Here is a 19,770-nt window from a genome sequence, read left to right as displayed (position 1 = left end):
TTGAATACAGTGCTAGAATATCCTGACCGAATGTGTTACCCATGTTTTAGCACGTATTATTATCTGATGGTTTGGTATGCTATTTTTTTGCCATGTGCATATTTATGTAAATAATTATAGCATGTGTATTTTGTCAGACATTAATAAACTACTGGTAGGTCATCCGGAGAGTGTAGGTCAGATTTTCAAAACTCTGGAAGGCAGAAATAGGACCCTCCTGAAACCCCAGGGATACAGGGACAGGGATAAAACACTTATACTCACCCATATAAGTGAATAGAGATAAAAATGTATGACATTCATCCAGAATCAAACCTTTCCACCATCTCTACAATGTTATGACCTTCTAAAAGCTGCCCAATTCAGAGTGAATACTTATTTTTATAGGTCAGTCCATTTTAATCTTCACAGCAAAATGTTTACAATGCAATTAGAAAAATCACATTCATTCTCAAATCGCATCTGTTCTCGAAGGTGCATGAAATTACTTATGTTTTGACATTAAGGTCTCTCTCTGGTCCTGAATTATTTGAATGCTTTGACATTAATAATATTATCATATGAATAATTTAGTAACATATGTTGAGGCAGAGGGTTAGGGTTTGGCTTCAGCTCTAATCCTCCAATGAACACTCAGCAGGCGTCAATGTCTGCAATCAAAGAGCACTTAAAAAACTTATTCTAATGGAGTTTCACAAACTGTTCTCCAGTGATTCTGTTAGAAGTTAGATTTTTATGTAGCAGAATGAAAAATGTAGTAAAATTCAACACAGATATGCAAATAGTGACTCTGTTCCAAAACCTAGAGAGCTGCCTTGATGTCTACAAAAACATCTGCCTTGTGGTGCAGAATTCTAGCTAAAGGAAAGGTTTACACCGTGGGTGTGGTTAGTGAGGGGAAAACTGAAGACAAATATACAAAAGAATTTTGTGCAGTTCAAAAGAAGAAGAAAAAAAATATCCAAAATCAATGTTTTTTCTCAGCTAAATTGATAAATTGACTGTTGTGAAATAAAACAAATCAGTGACAGGTTATGAGAAGCATGTGGAATCATACATCTAGTCTTAATTTTTCCCTTAAAACTGAATGGTTTACTATGGTAACTGGTTTGTTTTCAGGGCGTCCCGTCAACAGTTTTTATAGCCAGCAAGTCTGTGCATCATGCAAATGCAACTCAGTTTGCCGCTAACATGTTGTTAAGCTGAATATGAATATATATATATATATATATATATATATGTATTAGGGGTGGGAATCTTTTACCATCTCACGATTCGATTCGATTCCGATTCTTGAGGCCACGATTCGATTCAAAATCGATTTTCGATTCAAAAAGATTTTCGATTCAAAACAATTCGATTTTATTCATAATGATTTCTAATCAGGTTTCTGATCATGATCTACTCTCATCTGCTTTGCAATACAGAATGACAAACGGAGACATTAAAGTGTCTTTTTCACATTTATTAAGTTCAATTCTCAGGGAAGTGCCTTTTATCAAAAACATTGAAAAAATATTTTTACTTGGTACTTTTAAAGCAAAGTATTTATGATGACCCATAACGAACTTACTTCCAATACTTCCTATATTAATTGTATTAATAAAACAAATGGAAGTGATTTGGCAAGTCAACTGTAAGGTTACATTTGCCAGCATATGTCCCAACATTGCTGAGAACCAACAGGAAAATAAATGTGTGCCTGTACTAGCAGCGTACTTGTAGTAAATTAATACAAACTTCAGCATATTCTGAATCTCTAGCATTTAATAATAGACTTCTAACCAACATCCTCTTGTTATTTCCAATGAGCAATATAATCCTTCAGACAAAAAAAAAACATTTTGCTGTAGCAAATTCACAAACAGTTTTCGTTCAAAAATATAGAATTATGTACCAGAAGCTATCATAACGTATAATGCTTGTGGACTTATGCATATTCTGAATAATTAGTAACATACAAAGTCGCTCTTGACTTATACACAACTAAATAATAAAGAGTTATGACTTGAAATGTTTGCTGTATACCACAATCAAAAATAGCAAAGAAAGTGAATGAACATCTGCAGAGAGTAACTTACAGTCAAAATGTAACTTTTTGTGACTGGCATTGCACATATTGCATACAGATCAGATCGGTTTACACAGCATATTGATGTGAAAACTAAACAATACAGAAATTAGCTCTCATACAAAAAAAATACTAAATAGATCACAATGAAATTGCCAATGTTCCATACGTTAGCTTTTAACGAAGACATTCTCTGGTGCCGTTCGGATTTGGCGCTCAGCCATCATGCGTCTGTTATGTGCGCGTCTCTGTTATGTGCACGCCACAGACTGTCCGCGCACTGCACGTCCGCTTCAGAGTTTCGCCTTTTGCGTTCCTTCAATGTTACGTTATTAGAATTTTTTTTTTTTTTTTTTTTTTTTAGAAAATCGATTTTTGACATTTGTGAATCGATTCAGAATCGTCCACGTCCCGAATCGCGATTCATCTAAGAATCGATTTTTTTCCCCACCCCTAATATGTATGTGTGTGTGTGTGTGTGTGTGTGTGTGTGTGTGTATATGAAGAGTTCAGATGCAAAAGCCTCTAAGTGCCAACTGAAATTTTCTTCTAGAATGATCATTTTTATCAAGCTGTGCAATTTTTATCAAAAATGGCAATGCAAATTACCTATTAATTGTCATTTAAGTGAAATTACTGAACTTAAATATACAAGCTTTATAAAAATGATCATTCTAGAAGAAAATTTCAGATGGCACTTAGAGGCTTTTGCATCTGAACTCTTCATACACACACACACACACCCCCCCCCACACACACACACTTACATACAGACACACATTTAATAAAAAAAAAAAAAAACTTTTCATTTAGCAAGGATGCATTAAATTTATCAAAGCCTTCCCTCAGGACATTTTGACCCGAAACTCATTTTATTTATTTTTTAAAAAGTATTCAGACCAAAATAAATTTGAGGAGTTTATGTGGGTGTAATAATTTTTTTTTTAAAGTAACAAATAAATTCGACCCCCTTAGGAATGAATGAATGGATGCAAGGAATGTTTCAATATACATAGAAAAACCTAAAAAATGCTGGTTCATGCATGTATTGGAGTTATTTTGAATTTAATTTGAAGGAATGTGAGAAATGTGCTTAAATATATTATTTATTGATAAAATCTAGTAATTTAAGTGTAGGCTACATAAAGTTTTTTTTTTTTTGAAAAATCTCCCCCCAAAAATGCATTAATTGCATTAAAAATTAGTGGGGAAAAAAAATAAAAATGAAATGGTATAGGCTTTCTGGACTAAAAAAATAAAAAATAATAATAATCATTTTGACCCGCGAGGGAAGGATTTGTTACAGAATGCGAGGAGAGGATGAGGGTTATAAACAGTTATTAAAAACAGTTATTTAAATGGTAATATTTTACAATATAAAATACTTTTCAAAAACATTTAAAAAAATCTTACTGACCATAAACAGAACACTGAACGGTAGTATGTGTATTTGTGTAGGTTTAGCGGCATGTATCGGGTTAGGCAATAGAAAATATCATTAACCTGATATAAAATCAATGGAAGTCTACGCAATGTTGTCACTAATATAGTGAAACAAAGCTATATTACAATGTAATCAAAACAAGGTATCTTAGCAACATTATTGTCAGAAACGCATATAATACCTTAAAAGTGTGTCTAGGTTTTGGAACACAGCCAGTTTGTTAGGGAACATAACCGTCTATGGTGAGTTCTCTTCCTCTCTCTTTTTTCATGTGGCTTCTAACTTTCGCAGGATGTTTACTTCATGTGTGCCTCTCAATCAGGGAAACCCTTAATCACCCTTCTCAGTTACATCAACAGAGTCTTGAAGGTCAATAACATCAAATCCCAGGTTATCGATGCCTTCACGGCCGTGTCGGTGGAGAATAAGCTCCTTGTTATGTTCCTTGTTAAAACAGCAAGCGCAGTGCGGAGTCACTGCTGGTTCCGTTTTGGAAAAATTGGACAGGTCGACACGGTATTTCCCATCCTTGGTGCGAGAGATGACGGGCAGGAAGCTGTAACCCCACTTGATCTCCCGCGGAAGGTAGGAAGTTCGGACTTGACAGGACAAGCTGGTGGATTCAGCCGTACCCTCCAGGAAGACCACTAACTCAAAGTCCTGCTGCTGAAGAGTGTCCGTAGCCATCTCGGAAAACGGGCTGGATTTGTCGATCACGTGGTACAGAGTAAGCGGGCAAACAAAGAACAGATTGTCCTTCCCAGCATCCACCAAAAAGTCAATATTCACCTGATCCAGTATGATGGTCTCCCCCTCTGGAGTGATGGTGGTCTGAAGAAGCTTTCCATAAATGTGGCTGCCAATAAGAAGAGTTTTCCGTAGGTTGGCCACTCGTATCTGGAGGCACAGATTCTCCTTCCAAAGACAAATGACTGCTGTTTCGCTGAAGGTTACCGTCTTTGCTCTTCTCTTCGGGAGAGAGATCTTTGCCAAAATGAGTCCACACATAAAGCAGTTTATGATGGCGCCCATGAGGGACTGGATGATCAACAGGGCGACCGTGCCCGGGCAGTGACCCGTGAGAGCCCGACCGCCATAGCCAATGGTCGTCTGGGTCTCTAAAGAGTACAAGAAGGCGGTCGTGAGGCTGTTAATGTTCTCTATACATTTCATCTGTTGAGATTCAGACGAGTTCTGGAGAACATCCAAGTCTCCATTACTTTTCGCAAGCAAATACCAGAGCAAACCAAAAATGAACCAGCTTCCCGTGAAGGCAGCAGCAAATAAAATGATTACAAAACACCAGCGAACCTCAACAAACGTAGTCCAGAAGTCCAGAAGGAAAGCAAAATGGTTGTGATATTCAGTAGTCCCAAATTTAATGTTGCAGTGGCCGTCCTTCGTAACAAGACGTGTTTTCTTAATTTTCCGCTCCACGAGGTGATTATGAATCTGTTTCCGGATGAACTGGAACATCTTTCAGCTAGCAGAAAAACAGACAATGCATAAATCAGCAACACTGAACACTTTTGATTCATTTAAAAGTAAACACTTTAAGAAAAATAATTTATACACTAAATATTTTAAATAAAATGTATATAAAATGTAAAAATGTCATACATACATACATGTATGAAATTTTAACATTTTATATACATTTTATTTAAATAACATTTTAATATGTATATAAAATTGTTATGTGTGTGTAGTATATATATATAAAATGATTAAAAATATATATATAATATTCATAGTGTCCTGCAATTGATATGAAAATAATATAATTAAATATTATATATATTTTTGTTTAATGTTTAATATTATAATAATTTGTAATATATATATATATATATATATATATATATATATATATATGCATACAATACCCAAACATTTTCATACAAACATAAAAAAACATTTTCAAAATCTCTCCTCTTAATGATTTCTAATACAACAATAATAATTTGATGTCTTGCAAGTGGTAAAATTCAGGTGAAAATTAATTTTCCTTCTGTAAAAAAAGCACATTAAAATGCATATGTTGTTTACAAACCCAAACCTCTGTAGGCAATGAAAGATAAATACTGCAGCTCATAAAACACAGCAAACCACACCAATACAGCAGCGATTGCTTTCTTTGTCACCTATAAATGTGAGTGTGAAAAAGTATACGCCACATACCTACAAACTGAAAACGTCCCAGCAAACTTCAGTGCTGCTTGAAGTTCAGGCCATGAAGTTCTCCTCTTGAGCATTTAAACATCAGGGTGCAGCTAAAATCCTCAATGAAATGTCCTAATCCCAGGCACATGCCACAGTTTACACACTATAAAGCAAAGACAGCTTAGAAAATGGTTCCAAAAACTAACCTCACATCAGACCTAGAGTTTGCTCACCAACCAACCAATGCAAACCATAAGAAAACAAAATAAAGAGCCACTATTATAGCATACGGGACAGGTTTGCATTGATGGTCAGTGTTCCAGTTATCCAAATACCTCCTCAGACCCCCGACTGCAATCAGGGAATCCCATTTGAAAAGAGGAACCTCAGCAGTGTAGTTCCTCGCTGCTTGTACCCATGGGAACGCAAAGGCTTTGCAGAGAACAACACAAAGAAAGGGTTGAGCTGAATCACATTTCCAGTCACGCTGATCCACAACTCTGCATTTGCATTTAAATAAACTGATGTGAATGGTTTGAGATTTGGATAGTAATTTACAGTAAAGCAAAGTTAACTCCTAAATTTTGTGAAAATGTCCACCACTTAAGTTTACTACAGTTTTTAAGTTAATCATATGAAAATAAAAGACTTTGGCTTAAGTGCTGAATGGAAATAAACATGGATGTGAGTTTTGAGATGTTCTTTTAACTCAGGATACTGGGGCAGAAAACTTTTAAAAATGTAATCCCAATCAAAAACTAACATGCATGTAAGCCGCTCAGGTAAAGAGAAGCTGACAGAGAGCTACACAAATACCACTTATCTCACATGTGGCCACAATAACTTGTAACACTTGCAGAAAGATAAACCTCAGATTGGCAATCATTGTCAAACCACACTCATATCTCATGTGTAAATCATTACAGAGAAAGAAAGTTGTTTATTTAAATACTGCAGCTCAAACAATAGAGCACTGCGCTAGCAACGGCAAAGTCAAGTGTTTCATTCCCATAGATACACATGTATATATATATATGTGTATACACATATACACACACACACACACATATATATATATACATACATACATACATTAGTGCTGTCAAAGATTAATCACTTCTAGCATAAAAGTTTGTAAATAAATGTGTATGTGATGATATAAATAAATGAGCATCATGTTTGACTGCATGTTAGAGTTGAATGGCTAGGTCCAAATAGTTAAGAGAAGATATCCCTTCACAAACAAGGAACAGGATACAAAAAGTCTAAATGTTCCTTGAGACACCGTTGGAAACATAGTTTGCAAGTTTGCAAGTTCAAAGTTAAAGGAACAGTGATTACACTACATGAACGGGGCAGAAAAAGGAACGGCTGCTACCAGATTTTTGAGAAGGCAAGTTCAGAAAAACCCTTGAGTGTCTGCAAAAGACCTGCAGCAAGACTTGGTGGAAACATGCACTGAGGTTTCAGCTTGCACAGTAAGGCACATACTAAACGAACGCCAGAACTCCAAGACTTACACCAGAAATGGCGGTTTGAAGAAGGCGTTTGCAGCACATAAACCCAAGAATATTACTGAACTGGAAGCCATTGCTCATGAGTCATTAAAAGTTTCATTTTCAGTTGACTTTCACTTTATTTTGCCAATAAACCTGATTTGTAATGGGAGTTGAACAATTTTGATTACAACTGTATGTGTGTGAATATATACATTTACAAAAATAATAATACTGCAGCTCAAATGGAGCATGGCGTTTGATTCCCATTGTTACATAGTAATTTTCCACACATACAGATAGACTGAAGCATATCTCCACTGATTATGCAGCTGGCACTCGGACGCTAACGTTAGGCACGTTGTGACCTTCCAGGTTGGGTTGCTGGGCGTCAGCATGTCCAGAACAACAACTCAGTCAATCTCCAATAATGCCAGTGGTTCCTTAACCTATAACCAAGAAGACTAACACACACAGACACAGACACAGACACACACACACAGCCTCCTCAAGGTTGGATTTGGCCAGGGTCTAACTAAACAGAGCATTCTCAAAACATCAAGATAATACGCTTCTCTCAAAGAGCTACACTTCAGTCTAACTGGAAAGTAGAGCTGGGCGATTTTTGTATATATAAAAAAACATAATTTAATAACGATTCGATTTTTTTTTTTTTTAAGAGTTGTTTGCTTTGCAAACGGGGTGTTAATCTTTAACAAAATGTTTGACATTATTTGACAAGCATACACACAAAATACACCAGTGTACAGAAACACTATGATTATGATCAGTTAAGTTTGAATTGCATTTTTATTGAATAATAAGTTATAATTAATATGAATTGAAGAAAACAGTATGTTAACAGAGAAAGAAAGTATAAGCTACATTCTGCTAATTCAGTGGTAATAATTTAATTCTTGATTTTATTTTATATAATATTACACTCGGTCTCGCTCGCGCAGTTCGTTTCGCTTTTGTCCAGTCCGGCGCCTCATATGTTTGTGTATGCATGCGCTGCCCTCGGGGGAGGGGAGGGGCAGAGGGCTGCGCCACAGGGAGCGTGCTACGGAAACCCTGAAAGAAATTTGGCGAATGCAAAATGTATGTATTGTACGCTATAGGCTACTGAAGAGGGGGAGAAAAAAACAACAACAAAAAAACGCTTTTTTGAAACTATATGAATCGATTTGACCTACCAAACTCGATTTTTAAATCAAATCGATTTTTTTCCCAGCCCTACTGGAAAGTAAGGCTTTAACAAAGAGATGGTCCCTTAAACTATATACTTCATTGACCCCTGTGACCATTGTTGGCAGAGTACCTTAGAAAAACAGATGTATATTGACACGTTGAAGACCTTTCTCAAACAAAACAAAACATCTTTCCATATTTCATTTCTGGAAGCCGGGCTAAATGAGCAAGCACTGTTACTGCATTCAGACATCAAATACAGACATTAGAGAATACATGAAAAGAACATTTCAGTAATCACACTGGCAACTTCTATAACTTCATAAAATCTCACAAGCCTAGAGAAGTCATTCAACTCATGACATTTAGAGGAAAAATATTGATGAATACCTTGATTATAATCACTTATTACATATACATATACATATACATTGAAGCAGCAGTTTATTCCAAAATCCACACCCTTCACCATAGATGTGTGGAATCCAAATGTCTCAGAGCAATTTTCAAAGAAACATTATCTGGTAAAATACAGAATTGTTTTCCAATTGCTAAGCAAATTGTATCATTCACTTTGTAACTATTGTACAAAAGGGCAGACTTGTTCCCATTTAATTTGTAATCAAAAATTATAATACAATATAATAAAATATTTTAGGATACACAAATTAATTGAAATAAATTTTAAAATATTACAAATTCCAAAATAAACATGCTCTGTATTTCAACTGAAAAAATAACAATGGGATGTACAACATCTATGTAGTGATGCAGCCTGGAATTAAACCACACCATGTTCATTCATTTGGCCAGAGGAGAATTGGACCCTGAGCTTTCTGTTTGCATCACTGAATCATTATTTTCCTGTTAATCACAGTAAAGCTGCTTTGAAGCAATCTGTATTGTATGAAGCACTATATAAATAAAGGTGACTTGAAAGTTCCCACTTTGACAACAGTCAAGCTACATCACATTTAACTTCAATATATAATAATTTACAAAAGGCATTGTTCTGAACTGGAGAGTGATATATGGAGATGGAAAGGCTCAGTCTGACAGCAATACTTGTGTGGTATAATTATGTAATTGTTCTGGAAAGCCTCCGTAAGGCCATTTAAAAGCTCTTAAGGAGTTTTAAACTCTTCTCTGGAATTTCTGTCCAAATATTGAATCTTGCTGCCAAACACAGCAGATAAGTAATAAGACCTGGTAATTACGTGGAAATAATGAACATATAACAAGGAGCTAAAGCCATATGAGTGGGAGCACACAAGAGCTTTAGCTAGTGACAACAATGAAATTAGCAGTAGCCAAGCCAGATGCATCGAAACCCTTAAGGAAAGAAAACCATTAGTTATATTTGTACTCTTACTAAATGATGACTTTCTCAAAGGGATTGGTTGCAACTGGCTTCATGTGCTTTAGAGGAACAACAGATGAGATGAGAGTTCTGACTTATAAATCATCTCAACATTAGTCAAGTCTGGATGTCAAGCTGTAATGAGAATGATTGAGAGGTGCAGGTGGGAAACCGTCATCATTTGCTGTCCCTCATGTTGTTCCAAACCTGATTTTTATCCGAAAATAATTAACATAGATGACTATTAAGGTCCAAATAGGCCCAAAAAAAAAAAAAAAGTCTAAAGCTGCTAATGATAGATTTTCATTTTTTAATGAGCTGTTTGTTTCCTTTAAAAAGAGAATTGATATTCAAAAGAGAAATAATTCTATCCTGTGATTCCCTGTGAATAGAGGGCATTGTAAGACTTTGATTATGTAAAGCGTAACAGTGAAATCTTCTTTAAAAACTCATAAACAAGCAGCACATAAACAAACTTTGAACAGTCAATCCTGTTTTTTTGATGTGGAGTTTTGGACTTTTTCTGCCTCTCTATCCCTGGATTTACAATGAGCTCTGAACCAAAGAACTACGTTTGTTGACAAAAACAATCTGCAACCGAAAAGCAAAAACAGTATCAGTTGTGTTGCACTCATGATATTTTACTCTTCATGCTTCTTAGACTGATATTAAGCCAGTAGGTTTCATTCATTTCTTCAGAAATTTTAAAAACAGCGCAGGAGCTACACTGCGACCCGCAGCCCTGTCAGTCTCAGCCAAATCTCTTGAAAGGACCCCTAAAACCTCAAAGAATAAGGCCTGGGACCCCTCTGGCTCCGATTCTGCTTTAAAATGAATTACCACGTCACACCACAGACAGGCGCACAGCCTGACCAAACAATTGCGGTTTTGGGTGATGAATTTGGGTTGAATCCACACAATCAACTACAGCATGACAGACAAAACACAACTAAATGATTTAAAAACAATCAGTACTTTATTAAAATGCAATTAAAATCACAAAATCTAACCAGATTTAGACAAAAACATGACCACATTACACTACACAGAGTGAATGTGTACTTAAACCTGCAATTACGACATCATAACATTAATAAACAAGTAAAAAAAGATTGAAGTTCCCAAAAAAAAACAGGTCTCTAGAGCTTCCCGGCCTCTTTGAACTTGAGGAGCAGGGCATCATCGGCACGCAGTGGGAACGCCAGGCTACGGTTGTGATAGTAACTGGAATCCGCCTGCAAGTTCTGAATGACATCGGAAAGCAGGTGGGCTCTTTCCACTCCACATCCCGGAGCATTGTACTCCAGCGAGGTGAAATGGACGTGGAGGTGATAGTACGACGGTTGATAGTGGAAATAAATGCGCAGTTTGCTCGGAGGGACGCCGTACTGCCGCTGAATGGTGTCCTGTGGACATAGACAAGACTTGAATTTCAATTTGACGTACGCAGCCATGCTACACCTCACAAATGTACTTGGAAAAATCTGCCATTGTATGGTGTGATGTTGTTTTTGGGGATTTTGAGATTATGCTTTTGTGATATGTTGCAGGCTTGAATCAAACTGTTAAGGATCACCACAGATCAACATCAGTAGTTTTTTTTTTTTAAAGAAATAAATACTTTTATTCTGAAAGGAAGCATTAAATTGAATAAAACTGACAGTAAACAATTTCACGATACTTGTGGTTTTTCTGCATTTTTGATCACATAAATGACATCTTAGTGACCACAAAAGGCTTACCGACCCCGAACAATGTGGTAACCACTGCGCCACATACTTTTAAAAAACAAGTACACATTTACATTTAATCAATTAAATGTTTGGGCGCTTTTGTCCAAAACGACTTGCAAGTGAGAACAATAGAAGCAATCTAATCAACAAGAGGGCAACAGAATGTAAGTCCTGTGCCCATTGAAAGGTTCTTCTAATGCTCAGATTAACAGTGACATCTAGTGGACAACAGAATAACAGTTCCACTTTCTTCACTGTAAACGAAAATCATGTCGATGAATTTGACAGATGAATCTATAGCTCACCTCTCCTTTACTGCGAATGTTTGTGAGTAATGGCAGGTGCTCTGATGTAAGATCCCTCAAACTTTTCACATCCCTCCGGTGGACGATGGCAATCAAATACAGGTCTTGTAGCTGGAGAGTTAAGGAAACAATCATTGATTTTCACTGGCCTTTTATTCATGGAGTCTCAAATATTCTGACACAGATTCATCGCAAATTCACCTGCTTTTGATCCCACTTGAAATCGGGCAACAAAACAAATCCAGTAACAGGGTCTGGGTCCTCGAAAACAATCCGATCAGCCTCAGCTTTCTTCTCCAATATATTGTGTACCCACTGAAATTAAAAATGGAACATAGGCAGTGCAGTTATAAGCTGTATGTAATGTGTATATGTGTGTGTGTGTAAGGAATAAGAGTGAAATGAAGGGTCAGAGGTCACTGAAGCCTCACCTGCACACTGAAACTCTGGCTGCTGATGTACGGTAAGGTGAGGTTACGATAATCCTCCCCTGATTCTTCAACTAGAAAAACCTCCTGATGTAAATACTTCTTAACATGCTTCTCTGTCGCAGGGCAAATCACTGTTGTTTTGATTTCTGGCACAAAAAATGTAATGGTCATAAATCAACCTTCAAATGGACTTTTGGTTTAACTTGTGATGATGTACATTGCATGTAATAGAGCCTTGGACTTTCAACAAGCAGAAAAACATGCAAGTTTTTCAATAATTAAATTGCAAACTTTTTTGAAGGAACTTGTCGTGAAGGTGATGGCAGCAGTGCTGGGTACAGTGATTCTTTGTTAGAACAAAAAGGACAATTTGTGCATAAATACCAAATTAATTGGAAAAGTGACTTACATTCAAAGGGAAAAGTGTTGTTTAATTCCAACAATTTTAACACTTTTTAAAAATGTATTATAAAGGGGATGTTAAAGTTCTTGCAAATTAAAAAATTCATTTATAAAAATTCTGAATTACATTTAAAATTAGTTTTTAAAGCATTTTTCTTTAAAATCATATTAAGACAGAAAAGTTCCTTATTGAAGAATCACATAAAATGAGATAAATACAAAAATATATCAAATGGCAAGTGGATTTATCAAATATTAAATGATAAACAGCATAAATATATATATTAACCAAAAATTGATGCCCTTTTGATGGAAATAAATGTTGTGATGTAATTTCCATCAAAAGGTGCATCAGTTTTTGGTCAAGATCTTGTATTGACAATGCAAGAGTCCAGCACTCTGTAAAGTCGGAAAAAAATATACATATGTTAATTGAATAAAAAAGACAGGCTTTCTGACAGGGTTAAAACCAGCACAATCTAATAAAACATGCTTCAATGAGAAAGAGTTTTGACAGAAAGAACATGTTGGTGGATCTTCTCCTAGTATTAAAAACGTGTGTCATCCTGGAATGGGCTATTCTGCAACGGGCATAAACAATCTGGTCACATCGGTTTGAGATTTGATAGAAACTTCTTCCAAGATTGGGGCTGATTTCGTGAAGTTGGTTCATAGTATATAAATCCCCTTCTGTTTGCCATTTGGTATTAATATATGGACAAACAGAGGCTGGTGAAAACATCTAATCCTACCATTCAGGTGTGCTGGCGCCTGCAGCTGGTATGTGCTGTACACGTCATTCTTCATCTCCAGCTGGAGTTGACTGTTCTTCAGTAACTCAGACAGCGTGTCCTGTCTGATGGGAGTTTTCTCCAGGATCACAACAGCATCCTGATCCTTCACCTAGGAAAAACAACAAATGTCAAGGATTTCAAGTCATTTAAACATGTATTCCAACTACCTAGTGAACATTTATTTGCTAGCAGGTAACCCTATAAGTACTATTCCTAGTTATACTAGTCAGTTTTAAATTAATTCTAGCAATCATTCCGACTAGATAGATATAACACTTTAAAAAATAAAGTTATCAATGAGCATTTGGCTTAACTTAGTGTTTATAAATACGTTCTAGCATTTAACAAATAACTACTAGAAAAGTTGCAATAGATACTAGTACCTTAGAAATAAATATTGTTACCCAGTAACGTTACTAGTAAATCTGTAATTAGTAACAGATAAGTAAAAAGATTAGTTAGTGATTTCTAATGGTAGTTAGTTATTTCCCAGAGTGTTTCTCGTCTCTCTCCTGCACACGCACCTTCCCATGAATGAAGATGTTCTTCTCCCGCGAACATTCACGCAGAATGCGGGTGATTTCAAAGTCCGAGACCGGGCTGTCGGAGGTTCGTTCTCCCGCGTCTCCGCGTTCATTGATCGCGTCTGTTTTAGGTCTTTTAGCAGCTCCGTCGTTCTCGCTTTCCGCCATGATTAACCCGCTGGAAATCAACCAATCAAGATTCACTGCGGGAAACACACGGAAAAAATAAACCTCTGCGCATGTCTCACCGACCGCATCCTGATTGGTTAGCATGGACGTGCCTTGGCATGTAAACAGTCTCTGATTGGCTGATGTTGTGAGACACGTGCTGCTGAATTTTTACATCTTTTGTAACATCAAGAAAACTGTTACAAAACGCCAGCGAGACTTCGCGTAACCTGAAAACGCGTAAGTACTGATGTTTTTTATAGGTTAAAATAGCTATAGATTATTTAGTTTAGTTATACTGCACAATTGACTCAGAATGTGTGATTGTATTTGGTTGCAGAGACTTTAAACACAACCGGAGGAAAGAAAATGCTTGTTGCAAAATAGTAATAGCCTACTCTGTGTCTGTGTACTGGCAAAGTTTTGAATCAGATCGATTGCATACTAATAATATTAACAACAACAATAATAGTAGTAGTAATACTAATAATGTCAAATAAATGAGGTACATTAGAGTCAGAAATTAATTTCATTGTGTCTAAAACTACATTTTGATTTATAATAAGCAGTTAGACTCATGTTGCAAAAACTGTTTCCACTCAAAAATTTAGCAGCACAATAGTTTTAAACATTGATAATAATAATAAATGTTTCTTCAGCAAATCAGCATATTATAATGATTTCTGAAGGATAATGCGACACTGAAGACTGGAGTAATGATCCTGAAAATTCAGCTTTACCATCACAGGAATAATAAATTAAATTATATGTATATTTTTGAAACGATATGTATTGTAAAATGGGATATACAAATAAGCGTGAATGAAATTAAAAAATATAGTACAATTGAAAGCGCAACTATTACAGCTGCAAGACTTATGTTGTGCCTTGTGGTACTGAATATTCAACTAATGAAATACCTTTTAACAATATTAATATAGGCCTACAGTTGAAATCTCATTTTAAGTGAAGTATGCTTTCAATAGAAAATGGCAGTTCAAACAAAAAGTGTAATGAGCTCTCACAGAAATGAAAGATGCTGATTTGAGGTAGACATGAATTTGATAAGATTTTTTGTTTTTTATATTTTATATAAAAAGTTAAGTTCCATTCAAACCTCTTAATTTAATTTAAAAACAATTAAACAAAAAAAAAAAAAGAGAAAAGGGGGAAATTAACAAAATATCAAGCAAACAATACAAAACAGAAATGATTAATATTATGAAAATATTTCTATTGAAGTCCATTTTAAAACCAACATTTGAAAAACATTATAAAACACATTTTGGACTTGACAATGGACTTTTGTGTAAAAAAAAAACTATTTATACCAGTTTCTACAGTGTCCTTTTGACTACGCGTGCCGAACACGACCATGAGCCAAAACTCCATTCACTGGTTCCGCAAAGGACTGCGTTTACATGATAACCCTGCTCTGATCGCTGCCCTGAAAGATTGTAGACACATCTACCCCCTGTTCCTGCTGGACCCCTGGTACTCCACTAACACTCACATCGGCATCAATCGATGGAGATTTCTGCTGGAAGCTCTCAAAGACCTGGACTCCAGTCTGAAGAAACTCAACTCCAGGTGGGGAGGGGGAAAAAAAACTATTCTAAGACAAACTAAAGATGGGGTGGGAGTTTGAGCTAAGGGTTAAATGTGGACAAATATGTTTTTCTCAAGCATGTTTTGTGTAATTTCTTGTACCTCTAGGCTGTTTGTTGTCAGTGGGCCACCCACAGAGGTCCTTCCAAAGCTCTTTGAGAAATGGAAGATCACTCGGTTGACTTTTGAGGTTGATACGGAGCCGTACAGTCAGAGCAGAGACAAGGAAGTAATGAAGTTGGCCAAGGAATATGGCGTTGAAGCTATTCCAAAGATTTCTCACACTCTACACAACATTGACAGGTAATGCGTCATAATTTGTAAATCATATTTTGATAAAGATTTGCACAGAAACACTCACCTGCTTTTTCATACAGAGTTATCGACGAGAACAACGGCAAGACTCCCCTGACTTACGTTCGCTTCCAGAGTGTGCTGAAAGCCATCGGACCCCCTAAAAAACCTGTTCCTGTTCCAACCAAAGAGGACATGAAAGGTATTCGCCCCGGACATCATACTGAATGAGATTCGATTGTTGCTGGTTTTCTCTCCTTCATTATGCCTCTTTCTCTGGAAGATGTGTCCACTCCATTTTCTGAGGACCATGAAGAGAAGTTTGGAATTCCAACACTTGAAGATCTTGGATTGGATACATCATCCCTAGGACCAGATCTGTTCCCGGGGGGTGAACAGGAAGCTCTGCGCAGACTGGATGAGCACATGCAGAGAACGGTACATGCCCCAACACCTTTCAGTGCATATTGCTACATCCGAAATCACGTTCTGTCTGAGTAGGTACTACATTTGAATTTACTTCACAACCATTAGTATGTTCTATATACTATGAATTTGGGTAGTACGAATGAAATTCGGATGTACTACATCTGCCATGTTGTTACTGTCATGTGACCTACCAGCGTCAGTTACGTCGCTTAACTGCCATTCATAAATCCTCTCCCGTGGCCTCATGGGATAGTAAAGTGTCCAGTGAATGCACACTTCAGAATCTCGGCCGAAATAGCAGGTCATCCGCGGACTTTTCGCCTCGTTTTTCAAATATTCAGACATATTACTCTTCTTTTTTCCTGCATAATATATAGTAGGGAAGTATTCGATTTCAGAACCAGGTCCAGACTATGAAACTTATAAAAGTCAGACATATAAAAAATAATGAATAGTACACATTTTTTTAACGCCTAACTATAAATTTGACCTAAAGATAAAATATTTAAATATATATAATATGTGTATGTGTGTGTATAATATACTAATATAATATATATATATACAGTGGGGAGAACAAGTATTTGATACACTGCCGATTTTGCAGGTTTTCCCACTTACAAAGCATGTAGAAGTCTGTAATTTTTATCATAGGTACTCTTCAACTGTGAGTGACAGAATCTAAAACAAAAATCCAGAAAATCACATTGTATGATTTTTAAGTAATTAATTTGCATTTTATTGCATGACATAAGTATTTGATCACCTACCAACCAGTAAGAATTCTGGCTCTCACAGACCTGTTAGTTTTTCCCAGTTAGTTTTTTTTTAAATTAATTTAATTTAATAATTAAAGGTAATTTTAATTGTGTGCTGTATCATATTTTATCCAAATATTTTCAATCAATAAAATTAAATCTTAAGCATAAGTATCTTTAATCAAGCAAAACAATCGATTCGAAATGTCAATAACAATATAATCTTGCCATATGGTTTTTTGTTTTGTTGTTGTTGCCTTTTTGCAGGGGTGGGTGTGCAAGTTTGAAAAACCACAGACGTCCCCCAACGCCTTGATCCCCAGCACCACCGTCCTGAGCCCCTATGTCCGGTTCGGCTGCTTGTCTGCGCGCACCTTCTGGTGGAGGCTCACAGACGTGTACAGAGGGGTACGTCAGGTGTCTCGCGCATGACCTGAGCCCGTTGTTTAACAGTTCAAGATTGTGATGTGTCTCTTGCAGAAGAAGCACTCTGAACCTCCGGTTTCCCTGCATGGTCAGCTGCTGTGGAGAGAATTTTTCTACACGACTGGCGTCGGGATCCCAAACTTCAACAGAATGGAAGGAAACCCTCACTGTGTGCAGGTGGACTGGGATAACAATCCTGAGCACCTTGCTGCATGGAGAGAGGTAAAGTGAAGCTGTTGTGCTTTTTTGATTGTATTAAAATGTATGTATTGTACTAAAATGTATTATTGTAATGTATTAAAAACTTAATGATATAGTGATGCACCAGTATTTTAGCAACCAATAATATTTGGCTGAAAATTAATTTGCGGTTTCAGCCGAAAAAGTTTTATAAAGGACGAAATCACTAATGGAAACCACGTGTTTTGACAATGCCAGTGTCTATTTCATGCACAGTCACACGGTGTGGATAAGCTACAACAGGTAAACATGTCAGCCGACATGTTTGGGTTGACAAAATCAGTTTCATTTTGATGGACTGTATTCAGTTGATATGTGAACAAATCTTTAATAAACATTACCATCCAATAATTGCAATGAGCTTTGTACTATAAAAGTTGGCTAAAAAGAAACTCTAAAGATATTTTGCTAACAATATTCACTATATTACATTTATCATTCTATTTTTACTTAACCTGTTAGTGACGTCTTGACAGATTAATTCAAACATACATTAAACAATCATGAAAACAAGTTCGAAACTGTTAAAACTGTTTCAATTTCAAAAAATAATATTAAATTTCAACAAAAGCCTATATTAAAACTGCCTTGAGCGAAAACAAATTTTATATACAGCTCTGATTTTATTTGAGTGTTGATTTGATTAATTAATTGATTATTAATGAAATATATGTTTTCTGTTTTCAGATAAATAAAAACAATCATTTCAGTTTCGGAAAAAAAAATCATTTTCGGTTGATGTTTACTGAAGACGTGCATGTGTGATTTCAGGCTCGGACCGGTTTCCCGTTCATTGATGCCATCATGACACAGTTACGTCAGGAGGGCTGGATCCATCATCTGGCCCGGCATGCGGTCGCCTGTTTCCTGACCCGAGGAGACTTGTGGATAAGCTGGGAGGAGGGCCAAAAGGTTTGAGGACCAGCTATAGTATAGAACAATACAGATAGATGAGATATATAATCATTAACCTGCTGTGTTTCTGCTCACTGTCATCCGAAGGTGTTTGAGGAGTTGCTGCTGGATGCTGATTGGTCGTTAAATGCAGGAAACTGGCAGTGGCTCTCCGCCAGCGCGTTCTTCCATCAGTACTTCAGGGTTTACTCTCCCATCGCCTTTGGCAAGAAAACCGACAAAAATGGGGATTACATCAAGTTCGGTTTCTTTTTTACATTCTGTTCTGGGTTAAAAATATCCGTGAAACAACTACTTACTAAATACTAACTCAGCTCTCCTCACATGTCTACCAGGAAATACCTTCCGCTGCTGAAGAAATTCCCTGCTGAGTACATATATGAACCCTGGAAAGCTCCTCGGAGCATTCAGGAGAGAGCAGGGTGCATTGTGGGAAAAGATTACCCTCATCCTATTGTGGAGCATGAAGTTGTCCATAAAAAGAATATTCAGAGAATGAAAGCAGCATATGCAAAGCGCTCTCCAGAGGACAAACCCATCACTAAAGGTAATTATTTAGACCTAAAATATTGATATTATTCACATATATTTTATCTTCTGATGAGTTTCTTGACTCAAATAGACACTTTTGTCTGAGTTTGATTCTTGTTTTCTCTGTCCAGGTGTGAAACGCAAAGCGACGCCTATCATTGACATGCTTGAGAAGAAGGCAAAGAGATAAAGCTGGACTCTCTCATCCTGAATATTGATATACTGTGTTCCTCTATGGGTTAATTATGGTTCTTTATACTCTTTAGAACTTTGAAACATATGTGATGCAAAATTTTAAAAGATTGTTTAGCTGTCATGGTTCTTACACTAAAGAAATATTTATATATATATATATATATATATATATATATATATATATATATATATATATTTATATATATATATATATTATGGTTCATTTTTTTTATATATATATATATATATATATATATATATATATATATATATATATATATATACATACATA

At 36.2% G+C, this 19,770-nt stretch overlaps 3 protein-coding genes across 4 annotated transcripts; 1 reads left to right on the top strand and 2 right to left on the bottom strand.

Moving 5' to 3' along the window:
* Positions 1-1,250: 1,250 nt before the first annotated feature.
* Positions 1,251-6,374, bottom strand: kcnj1b (potassium inwardly rectifying channel subfamily J member 1b). Of its 2 annotated transcripts, XM_084104179.1 has the most exons (3): positions 6,014-6,374; positions 5,697-5,841; positions 1,251-4,998 (listed from the first exon to the last, which is right to left on the bottom strand). In XM_084104179.1, exon 3 carries the CDS (start codon positions 4,989-4,991, stop codon positions 3,846-3,848), a length of 1,146 nt encoding a protein of 381 aa, XP_083960305.1. In that variant the 5' UTR covers positions 4,992-4,998; positions 5,697-5,841; positions 6,014-6,374; the 3' UTR covers positions 1,251-3,845. The 2 variants fall into 2 exon arrangements, with proteins under 2 accessions (XP_083960305.1, XP_083960304.1); XM_084104178.1 differs by having other exon boundaries at positions 5,697-6,374.
* Positions 6,375-10,679: 4,305 nt separating this feature from the next.
* On the bottom strand, positions 10,680-14,121 carry dcps (decapping enzyme, scavenger). Its single transcript, XM_084105091.1, has 6 exons — positions 13,915-14,121; positions 13,349-13,499; positions 12,195-12,340; positions 11,965-12,078; positions 11,764-11,874; positions 10,680-11,131 (listed from the first exon to the last, which is right to left on the bottom strand). The coding sequence occupies exons 1-6, from the start codon at positions 14,080-14,082 to the stop codon at positions 10,865-10,867; spliced, it is 957 nt and encodes a 318-aa protein (XP_083961217.1). The 5' UTR covers positions 14,083-14,121; the 3' UTR covers positions 10,680-10,864.
* Positions 14,122-14,236: 115 nt separating this feature from the next.
* On the top strand, positions 14,237-19,638 carry cry5 (cryptochrome circadian regulator 5). Its single transcript, XM_084104968.1, has 11 exons — positions 14,237-14,322; positions 15,417-15,672; positions 15,799-15,993; positions 16,068-16,186; positions 16,268-16,422; positions 17,439-17,579; positions 17,652-17,819; positions 18,609-18,749; positions 18,840-18,991; positions 19,088-19,299; positions 19,415-19,638. Exons 2-11 carry the CDS (start codon positions 15,458-15,460, stop codon positions 19,471-19,473), a joined length of 1,557 nt encoding a protein of 518 aa, XP_083961094.1. The 5' UTR covers positions 14,237-14,322; positions 15,417-15,457; the 3' UTR covers positions 19,474-19,638.
* Positions 19,639-19,770: the final 132 nt, after the last annotated feature.

The sequence above is a fragment of the Abramis brama genome, assembly GCF_963993115.1.
Source record: "Abramis brama genome assembly, chromosome: 25".
NCBI lineage: Eukaryota > Metazoa > Chordata > Actinopteri > Cypriniformes > Leuciscidae > Abramis > Abramis brama.
The sequence above is the reverse complement of the archived record's forward strand: the minus strand, read 5'-3'. Positions and strand labels throughout refer to the sequence as shown.

What these genes read in the sequence shown, in the direction of transcription:
- kcnj1b (XM_084104178.1), bottom strand. Translation starts at nt 4,991, where the DNA reads ATGTTCCAGTTCATCCGGAAACAGATTCATAATCACCTCGTGGAGCGG.
- dcps (XM_084105091.1), bottom strand. Translation starts at nt 14,082, where the DNA reads ATGGCGGAAAGCGAGAACGACGGAGCTGCTAAAAGACCTAAAACAGAC. An exon ending in GCCAGAGTTTCAGTGTGCAG is followed by an intron (nt 12,079 to 12,194) that starts GTGAGGCTTCAG and finishes TTTTAATTTCAG; the next exon opens with TGGGTACACAATATATTGGA. An exon ending in TCAAGTGGGATCAAAAGCAG is followed by an intron (nt 11,875 to 11,964) that starts GTGAATTTGCGA and finishes TTAACTCTCCAG; the next exon opens with CTACAAGACCTGTATTTGAT.
- cry5 (XM_084104968.1), top strand. Translation starts at nt 15,458, where the DNA reads ATGAGCCAAAACTCCATTCACTGGTTCCGCAAAGGACTGCGTTTACAT. An exon ending in CTGAAGAAACTCAACTCCAG is followed by an intron (nt 15,673 to 15,798) that starts GTGGGGAGGGGG and finishes TTGTACCTCTAG; the next exon opens with GCTGTTTGTTGTCAGTGGGC. An exon ending in ACTCTACACAACATTGACAG is followed by an intron (nt 15,994 to 16,067) that starts GTAATGCGTCAT and finishes TTTTTCATACAG; the next exon opens with AGTTATCGACGAGAACAACG.